The 10,827-nt window shown below is 37.0% G+C and overlaps 1 protein-coding gene across 1 annotated transcript in view; it reads left to right on the top strand.

Annotated features, from left to right (window-relative positions):
- The first annotated feature begins 1,411 nt into the window (after nt 1-1,411).
- DSG4 (desmoglein 4) overlaps nt 1,412-10,827 on the top strand; it is a 44,367-nt gene continuing 34,951 nt past the window's right edge. The window contains exon 1 of the mRNA XM_080820928.1: nt 1,412-1,730. Coding sequence (XP_080677054.1) covers nt 1,683-1,730 — 48 coding nt within the window. The 5' untranslated portion in view covers nt 1,412-1,682. The remainder of the gene's footprint in view (nt 1,731-10,827) is intronic.

Below are 10,827 nucleotides of genomic sequence, written 5' to 3'. Positions count from 1 at the left end.
GAAAGCTCATTTATATGTAAAACAGTTGTAAAAGAATTTTTTAAAAGCTTATTTACTCAAGCATAGCTTTCCATAACTCTTGGTTTAAGTATTTATCTAACACACAATGGAAAAGTAAATTAATATCTGGAGGATCTCTGGATGTACTTCAAAACTTGATACCACACGCATGCTTAATCAGGTCAATTTATATATTTTTCAATTAGGTAGATATCTTCAAATATTTGGCTTGGACAGATGTATCCAAATACCACCTTTTTGTAACAATTCACTTTTTCCATTGCTTAAATATAATTTCCCGCTTTCTTATAAATATTTTCAACATATAATTCATTTATCTTCATTTTAGGATACTATGTCAGCCCTCTATTACTCTCTCTTATGCTCCCCAAAATGCCAGACTAAGATTCTCAAAGTTTAAATGTTATTTAGAATACTTTCCACTAACCAGTGATAGATCCCGTCTTATTCCAGAATTGTAGCAGCGAGATAGTGAAGACAAGATCAGTCTCCAACCAACATGTATTAGCAGGTAAAGAACTGTATCAAATTCTCCAACCAACACATATTAGCAATTAGAGAACATTCCACCACATTTTCTTTTTATGTTTGTTGATGATACTTGCCAACTTGCAATTTTTTCATTGGAAAATATATCTATTCTAAACTCACACTAACAATGGATAAAAGAGAAATGGAAAAAGGCAAGTGATTTTTCAGGAACATCTAGCTGCAGTTCTGTTTACCCCTTAAATTCTCAGGTTCCCGATTTCAGCTTCTCCTTAATATTTATGAGGTTTTCAAATGTGTTCTTTACCCATGTTATGTACTTTTTTTTTTAACCAGTGCAAATGTCACAAATAATGAGCAAACTCTGTCTTGTGGTTACCTTAAGACAGTTTAGTCAATTAGTACCATATGTAATAGGTTCAACTGTATATTGAGGAAAGAAAGTGCAAAAATGTGGGAACAAACATACTAGTGAAATCAGAGTCTCTTTATCCTAACCTTATTTTTTCAGAACATCTTTAAAGTTGAGAAATTCAGTTTGATAGGATTTCTCAAGGAGGGAAGCAGGAATCACCTGAATTAAGAGATGAGAGTTTCCTCATTCTCTCTCCCTACACCATCCTTTGGGCCTGATACCTTTTCACAAGGCCCTCTGCTCAAAGTGTCAGTCCTTGAAGTTGGTTCTGTAGTGGACCTCTGTGTGTGTGTTGTCAGTATATATAATTTTGCTTTTACGATGTTGGCAGAAGAAGAAGCCTACTAATTTTATTCAGCATGATGATAGGCCCTAACATTTTAATTATTTTTCATGTTGTGAGTAATTTATTATTCATTGGGTATCTTCCCTGTAAATCTTGTCCTCACTCTATAAGATTTTTCTTTGGTGTCCAACAAAGGGTTTCATTGCAATAAGAATCAAGGTGTGTCTATGTTCTTACCCAGAGCTCAAACAATGCCAGCCTTCCAGACCAGCCCAAGAGTTTAGGGTGGGGAAACAGAGTCATTATAGAACATCTTCATTCCTCTGCCCAGAGAGCACCAGAGTTATCACCCATGCCCTCCTAAAAGAGCATCTTGAAGCAGATCTTGCGGCAGAGCAGAAATCAGAACCCAGAGGACTAGGACTAACATCAAATCGTACTGGGGTTCGTGTGCAAGAGAGACTTGAAGGAATGGATTGGCTCCTTTTCAGGAACATTTGCCTTTTGATCATTCTAATGGTAAGTAGAATTTAAAGGCCTGGGAAGGAAATGCAGACTTAAGGCCTATCTCTTCTGTCAGTTTTCAGACTTTCTGCATGGGATTTATTCCTTTCTAAACCTGTTCCTGTAAAGAGAGTTTTGTGAGTTCAGCCAGTGGTGACTTGAAAGGACTCTTCATGCTTTAGGGACCAAATGCCATAGAAAAGCAGGGGGATTAGAATTCACTGGCATCACAGGCATAGTCTAATTCAGATTAAATACCAGAACAATTCTAAAATTTATAGTCAGAAACAAAATTATTTTTCTCTTTTCTTTTATTTATACTTAAACCAAACAGGTTGCTGTCAAAATTCCCAGTGCAAATGGATTCTATATATGTAGGGAAGTAAAGTTGGTCAAGCCCAGTTCTTTTAAACAGTTATTTCCCTGTGGGTTTGTTTCGAAAATGAAGGAATGTTAGCTATGTCAAAATTACATTGTGAATAATCATGAAATATTTAACTCATATGAGAATTTTTTCCTATCAGAAATGGCTAAAGAAAATGAAGAAAACCAAGTCATCAGGACAAACCCTTTCTGGCACTATTAAAGTATTCCTGCGGTCCAGGAAGGAACCATTTAAATGATATATTTCTTTAAAATAAACGTGGCTTTTTGGATATTATACTAGTTTCCTCCAACCCCTGGATGCTCAAGGCATGAAGTGCTTTCCAGATAGGTATCCTGCATAGCAAGTATCCTATCCTTGAACAATGTAAGGCAGCTTCTGATGCCAGGCCCCTACAGAATGAAGATCAGGCTGGTCAGTTCACTAATTTTCAATTAGAAAAATCTATTTTAAAAATTCAACTGGGGGGTCTGGGTGGCTTAGTCAGTTAAGTATCCAACACTTGATTTTGGCTCATGTCATCTCATGATCGTGGAATCGAGCCCCAAGATGGGCTCTGCACTCAGCAAGGAGTCGTCCGTTTGAGAGTCTCTCCCTCTCTCTTTGCCCCTCCCCCAATTCATGCACTGTCTTTCTCTCTCTCATAAGTGAATAATCTTTGGAAAAAAAAGAAATTAAACTAAGTTAGATTACATTAGACATAAGTCTATTGATGGTCAAATGACAGAACAATTCAGTCAACACAGTTAAGAAAAAGTAAAGGGAACGATAAGAGGAGGGGATCATTAGGAAATTGTACATATTTTGTTTTCAAAGCAAATAAAGGCAAATACCCTATTTTTTTTTACCTTACCTCAGTCTCCCAGGAATGTCCACAGTGATACTAAGATATTAGCTTGGAAAATGATTTCCACAATATTCTCAGGCAACTGGCATTATATGGGACTCATCTGTACATCAGTTCTAAAAGGCAGAGAACAGCCAAGGCTAGAGAGATAAGGGAACACATGGCCATCCAGTTGTCCCAGCAGGTGCCATTCTTTTGGGCTTCACAGTTTCCACAAGCGTCAAAAGCAATGCAGGAGCCTAACACTGCCAAAAGAGCACACAGCCCCAGCTTGGAAGGGAATAGTAATAGAACATTCCATTCTCTGAGTTTGGGAGATTATTAAATAAGACCATTTTTGAAGAACATTTGTAAACTGAAAAACTCCAAAAAGAAGTGTAATTCCTTGTTAAAATGACCATTATTTACTTATGTTATTAAAGGAAAAGGAAAGAGTCTGACTCAATTTTTAATAGAAATTAAGAATCCTCCATATTGGGGCACTTGGGTGGCTCAGTCGATAAGCATCTGCTGTCAGCTCAAGTCATGATCCCAGGGTCCTGGGGCGGAGCCCCACATTAGGCTTCCAGCTCATCATGGAATCCTCACTCTCTCTCTGTCCCCCGCTTCCCCGGCTCGTGCTCACACACTCTCTCTCTCACTCTCTCTCAAATATATAAAATCCTTTTTTAAAAAATTATTTTAAAAAAAGAGAATCATCAGTATAGACCTCTTGTTATACTTCTGTGGGTTATCTCCATGCTTCTAACTCAGATAAATCTTTTGTTTTTGTAAGGAAAACTGATTGCATGCACCCAGATTTTAAAGGCTACCTCTGAGCACTTAAGTTTGCCTCCTATTCTCTGCACAGGCATGTTTTATGACAATAATTGAAGAGTTAATTTTTCTTCTCCTTGATCTTGGAAGAGTATTATATTTCAGATACTCAGCATCTCTTTTTGGTAGTACTGATTTATTATTGTTACTAATTTTAATGTTTTTGATGTTTAATTTCTCCCTACTTTCCACTGATCCTACAGTATTAGTGTTTTATATTTCTTGGTAATTGTGATGGATTTAAGGTTTTTTCTAATAGATTTCTAACAGATCTTTTAACATCAATTAGTAACATTTGTAATTAGGAAGTAGAAACTTGTAGCATGTCTCAAGATTGGAATAAGTTAGGGAAAAATCAGTATAATATAATGGGTGTTGTGGAAAATAGGCACACCTACTTGTCTTTCATTTCTTGAACGTGAACTCTGCCCTTTTTTCATTAACGAAATCAAAGGCCATCTGGGCATCACTGGAGCTTACACTAATGAGGGTGTGGCAGCTTCTCAGAGATGGGTACTTTGTGTCATCTATATCTCAACCACAAAGAGTACTTTAAACAAGATTTTGACTAACATGATCTATAAATGGTACCCAAAACTCTAAGCTACAATAGGGTGTCTCATTTTACCACGTGAGCCTTTTAGCATCTTCCTCCTAAGGACGTTCATCATGTTTTGCTTAAAATGGGTAGGGGTGGTCAGGTATCGTCAAAACTGAACTGGGACTCAGAAGCCTCAAGGGTGAGTCACAGCTTCCCCGCAAAGGGGCTGGGAAACTTTGGTCAAAGCACCCAACCTTTCAGGGCTTCATTGTGCCCCGTGTCAGGAAACATGGATAGACGTGATGTCATGAAGCTTCTGGTAATGCAGAAACTCTGTGATTCTTTAATGACCTCTACTGAAGAGTCAGGGAGTAGAGTAGTCAGGGAGTAGTAGGGAGTAGTAGTAGAAGTTCATTTCTGACTCCCAAATATTATTTTTGTAACTTTAGTCAAAGAATCTAAAGATTTAGGTCATGCTATGGATTGTATAAGTTTTGCTAGGAAAGAATCACTTAAGACAGAACAATTACTAGCTGTGAGAGACCTGTATTTTATCAAGTTGATACCATTAAAAAAAAACAGCCAAGTACCTTTTATCAGATAAGAATGTTTGTGCACATATGGTGGTCATTCTTGCTACATACGAGATGTAAACGTTTCAACTAAGTCCTATCCTTCTTGTAAAGTAAAGATAGGTGGTTAAAGCATATAAATGTTATCTCACTCTAAGTTGAAAACAGACATCAGAGTTTAAAACGTATTTAGAACAAAGCGAGCCACTTATCAATTTAGCTCTCACATAAAACAAGGTGATTCTTCCATGTAGAACAGAAATTTGTGTTTTATTTCATTGTCAGGCAAATCTCTCGGAGTATGGACTTATAGGAACACCACCACCAACAACAAAAACACCTGTTATCTGATTTTGTTCTTTACTTGTGCTAACCAGAATACCCTAGATAATACTAAATGACTGGTTTTACTACTGCTTGTCACAGAAACTTTGATGTCCCAATTGGGCCAATGCTGTATCCTTTCTATGTTTCTTTTATGTTGTCTGTTACTTTGCAATATCTTTCCTCACTTACAAGCTTTCCTCCTTCTTTCGACACGAAATGCCAAAGATCACATGGAAGCAAATCGCACCTCTATTATTTTTGTTGTTGTCAATATAAGTGGTTAAGGAATTATAATATATATTTTAATCCAAGCAGGAAAATTTATATTTTTGCCTTCAGATTGGTAGACTTCATGTTGGACTTAAAAAAAAAAAAAGTGAAATCAGAAGAGATATCTAGCATTATTACCATAACATGACCCATAATTTTACTATGGTCTTCTCAAGAGTATCTACCTGTGGAGTTGTAGGATAAAAATCCTGCACTAACAATACTTCATGGCTCTTGAGATTCTGTGATGTTTCCCCTTTTTCAAAGATACTTCTCTTTTTAAGAGGACTTCTCAGTCCTGAGTACACAGTCTTCGGACTCTGCGTTAGTCCCTAAGGATCCAGGCAGGAGTTCCTTACAAAGTAGTAAAACTATTGTTTGAGCTGCTGGGACATTTTCTTCCTTTTCCAAGTGGGAGCACTGTTGGAATATTTCATGCACAAGGAGCACCTCTGATGAGAGGGTTTGTGGAAGGAGTGACTGGAGTAAAACTTTCAGATATTACCTGTATGAGAAGTATTTGCCTTTCCTTTCTACAGGGAAAATTACACAGCTTACAAACTAAAATGTTACTACTCGATATACCTTCAATTATAAACAAAAGTGGTATAATTAGGCTTGTACTTGGCATCTCTAACATACCTCTATGAGGATACCAATGGCTTTACTCAATTATTTTTACAAGTATTATTCAGGAGAGAACTGCTTATTAATAAGATAGTCCTAGGTGTGCAAGTGACTTCAAAAACTGACATCAAAAAGGAAGACACGAAAATGAAAAATAGACTTGTTCAGTAGCTACTACTGTAAATCACTCGGTATGTGAAAGAATAATGTGTAGTCCAATACTGCAGTAAGCACACATAATGACTTAGATTCCAATATCTTGTATAAAATCATCATATTCTCCCTAGGAGAAAGTACTGACAAAGAAAAATGGGCCCAGAAAAACTTCAGCAATTTGCCAAAACTGGCTACAGAATATTATCTATTGTTTTATTCTCCCTAGAATGGGTACATCATTACGGACTAGAACTCCCCCACAAAGGACAGTACTCCTGTCCCATAATATTTTACCAATGAAAATTTTAAAATAATGAGTGGGTTTCATTTCTAATTTATCTTTCTCACCAAGTCACGTCACCAAATTTCCTACCTATATGCTAATAGGCCGCTTTAATGTGGCTAGTGAGCTCCAAGGTTTAAAACTGAGACAACCCTGGGGTTGGATCTTGGGGATTTGGTGTGCCACTGAATTCCCATTTTACTGTCTTTCATGAACAAAACACTTTACAGTGCACAAAGTCATTTCACACACATAACAGAAGTCCTCAGGGATAAAGAGAAGCATTTCATTTTACAAATAAAGAAATTTCAGGGCATAAATGATTCACAAATGTACCATAAGTGGTACAGTTATAATTTGAAACCAACACTACATGTCCAAAACTTTATCCACTGTTCCAGCATTGACTCCTTCCCTTAACTGGGCCCATGCTTTATCCTATAAGTGCTTCCTTATCAGTGTCTATAATATGCCAATATCTTTTTACACTTCTCTGCTTTCCTCCTTCTTTGGATGTGGAAGCCCTTTCTGGGCAGATATTGGTCTTCATCATATCTTGGAGAGTAAGTAGCACAAGCACATAGTTTTAGCTTCTGAGGAGCTTTTATATTGCCAGAAAAAGTCCTATTCATGTTTCTTCAGCTAATGCAATTCATGTTAAGTACATACCACAGGAAAAGGTATGGTGGGAAGGAAAAGAGAAGGAAATCATTCCAAAGGAAAGGAAAAATGAAAGGAAAGGAATAAGGAAGATGGGAAACCCTCTCATCAAACTATGCCACAGAGAGCATAGCACACCCAGGACACCAAAGCTCTCTCTGGGTCATTTCTGTTCCCTCAACTGCCATGCGCCTCTAACTCCCTTTCTCGTGTACTCCACCATTATGGCAACTGGTTCAACCCTCTCCATTCTGTGTGATGTCTTTTCGCCATGTTCTCAGGCCAAACCACACCGTAGCATGATGTGTGGCCTACATAGCCTCCAAAAAGGTGACTTTTATAGGCAAGGAATTTCTACAATTATCCAGGAACCCATAACTATTCTGCATAGTTTAATTGAGGTTCATTTAGTTAGGCTGCTACATGCAATTTAGAAAGATGATGTCATATCATGCTTCTTCCAAAACACCTATTCGCAGGTATTTCCTGGGAAGTGAGGAGCCTCCTGACAGAGTTCATGATTTTGTAGGGCTAGAGAATAAAATCCACAGTTCGTTGAGTAACACCTCCCCATAAAGACACAGGATTTGGAAATTGTGACTTTTAGGACCCTCAACTGTAGCGCCAGCTCAGTAGAAAACAGAAATACCAGAAGTGCATCACCCCATCATCACAATATAAGTTCTCCTAGATAAGAACCCTAGGATCTAACATTGCAACTTCTCTGGACTAAAACAAAAACAAAACAAAACAAAACAAAACAAACCAATTCAGGGACATTTACACTTCTACCTGCAGATTCATAGGGCAACCATAGATCATTGATACTCTTCAATTGAGCTGACTTCTGTAAAGAGGACAAGAACAAATTGCCTTTATCCCTTTAAACTGAGGACTAATCGGGTTGATGTGGCTAATTTCAAGTCTTTAAAAATGAATGGCTATTGTGCTTTTATATGATAAGGTGTGCTATGAACATACCCTCTAAAGCATAGAAGGAAAATTTCTTTCACTCTTCTTCCTCTTTATAAATACCCGGAGCAGTTACTGTGCCTACCACTTTCACACTTTTTATTCTTTTTAGATCAGAACCTGAATCAGAGAGAGGCTAGGAGATTTATGCAAGATCACACAGCTGGTAAACAAAGTTAAGACTCAGACTCAATTCTTCTGCATCCAATGTGTCCAAACCACATTGCTTTTTATGAAGCTAAATTATAATTTAGGGCTACATATCCACTTTGAGATGTAAATTATTTGACTTAGATACAGAGTTAAGAAACTTGATGCCAGCTTAATTGTTGCTATACCAATAATCTTCATTTGGGATACCGATATCCCTGACACACATGATCACTTCAGAGGGTCCAAGTATATAGATAGTTTTAAATGAATCGTTTACTAGATCTTCAGCCCCCATACATATCTATTCTTTCCTTAAGTCAATCTTAAGAGCATGCACCTGAACTTGAAGAATCAAGCTAGTTCTCTCCCAAACCTCCCTTTAAAAGCAAATCACACTCTCACACATGGAAAATAATATTATGTTGCACTGCAATGGATTATAAAAGTATCAGGGGCACTGAACCAAGGGATATTTCAAAGTTATCTATGTAAGTATTAATTAAGAATTGACTCTAAAACTCATAAAGTATCCTCTTGGAAGTCATATGATTTTCAATTATTTATTTTCAACAATATTAAAAGAGGACCCTTGGGGAGCCTGGGTGGCTCAGTGGGTTAAAGCCTCTGCCTTCAGCTCAGGTCATGATCTCAGGGTCCTGGGATCGAGCCCCGCGTCGGGCTCTCTGCTCGGCGGGGAGCTTGCTTCCCCCTCTCTCTCTCTGCCTGCCTCTCTGCCTACTTGTGATCTCTCTCTCTCTGTGCCAAATAAATAAATAAAATTAAAAAAAAAAGAGGACCCAATAGAATTGTCAGCATATAGGTCATTTTAAAAATCAGTTTTAATGATAGATGAAATATTATTAAACTTTCTCAATAATGCAAAATACTACAAAAATGTTTCTCTTAGTGGCAATATTAGTGTTTAAAATTATCTGCAGGATCACTTATAAGAAAATGAAATCAAAGATTTATTTCGGAAATATAAAGAGGATACAAGTAAAATGTTGTTCTCTTAAATTTTACACCTGTATTCTATTTCTTAAAGTATTTTTAAACACTAAATGCCTCTGGCAGATTCATTATTAGCAATAAATTCCAAATAGTCACTCAGCAAAAATAGAATACCTATTTTGTCCTACTTTCGATCAGAACAAGACTTTCATTTACAACATAGATTTCCATGTATACTTCCCATAACTGCACAACTTGAAGCACAGTAAGTCTCCATAATCATTGATATTGTATGTTCGTCTAAGTCTGTACATGTAGTAGAACTAATTTCATGAAGACCAAGCAATTGGAGGCAGGGGAAGAACCGTACTAAATTACAAATATTATTTTGTCTTCCTTTTTTAAAATCCCCACTTTTTCTGAAAGGTCTATATCTCACCCAACTATTTACAAAGTAAATCCAGATTATAAACAAAGCCAACTTCTAGATTTCAAACCAAGTTTATAATTTCATTTTTCTTAAACAGTTTTGTGACAAATATCAAGTCTAGGAAGACTTTAACCATCCCATAGGGTCATCACATAGCCCTGTAGAAAGCTGTCCCCTCTAGCTATTTTATTACAACGACAATGTATTTGCAAGGAGTGGAGTTGGATTCACTGTTACCCAACTGGTTTTCTAATCTATCATCTATCCATTGGTACGAAACCATAATTTAGTCACATTGACACTAAAAGTTCTATGGTACAAATGCATGATATACAATTTTAGTCATTCCTTCAGATGCCGCTAATCAAATATTTATTTTCTCATATGTGTTTATCAGACTTATAATTAGATTAATGCTTTACAGAAAAGATAAAAAGTTGAAAAGAAAGCTCAGAAATTATCATTTAAGATACGGGGGAAGTCTAAGCAATCATTTAAATTTGGAGAAAGAAAATTCTCCACAAGGCAGAAGTGTGTCTGAGTGGACGTGGCAGGCAGCTCACTCATTCTAAGGCTGCTCCAAGTTCAATGCTTAATCAAGAGCAGGGATAGTGAATGATCACATGCATATCATGAACCAAAAGAAAATGATATCAAAAGCCACTATAAAACAATTTCTTTCAAAGAATTATGTGGATTATTTCATACATCTATGTACCTGTGTATATTTTTTCCTTTATATCTTCTACATTTTCTAATCATGCCACACTCAATTTTTGCAAGACTTAATACCTTTATCATTTTTATAATTATTGTCCATTCATTTCTACAACAAATATTTACTGCATGCCTAGACACTGGGCATTCTGATAGGGGAGAGAGTAAGAACATGATCCCCAAGGCGCCTGGGTGGCTCAGTCTTTAAGCACCTGCCTTCAGTTCAGGTCATGATCCCAGAGTCCTGGAATCGAGCCCTGCATCGGGCTCTCTGCTAGGCGGGAAGCCTGCTTCTCCCTCTCCCACTCCCCCTGCTTGTGTTCCCTCTCTCGCTATGTTTCTCTCTGTCAAATAAAAAATAAAAAATCTTAAAAAAAAAAAAAAAGAACATGATCCCCAAAGTCC

This window comes from Martes martes (genome assembly GCF_963455335.1).
Source record: "Martes martes genome assembly, chromosome: 13".
NCBI lineage: Eukaryota > Metazoa > Chordata > Mammalia > Carnivora > Mustelidae > Martes > Martes martes.
Note: the sequence above shows the minus strand (reverse complement) of the source record. Positions and strands in the feature narration are given on the sequence as shown.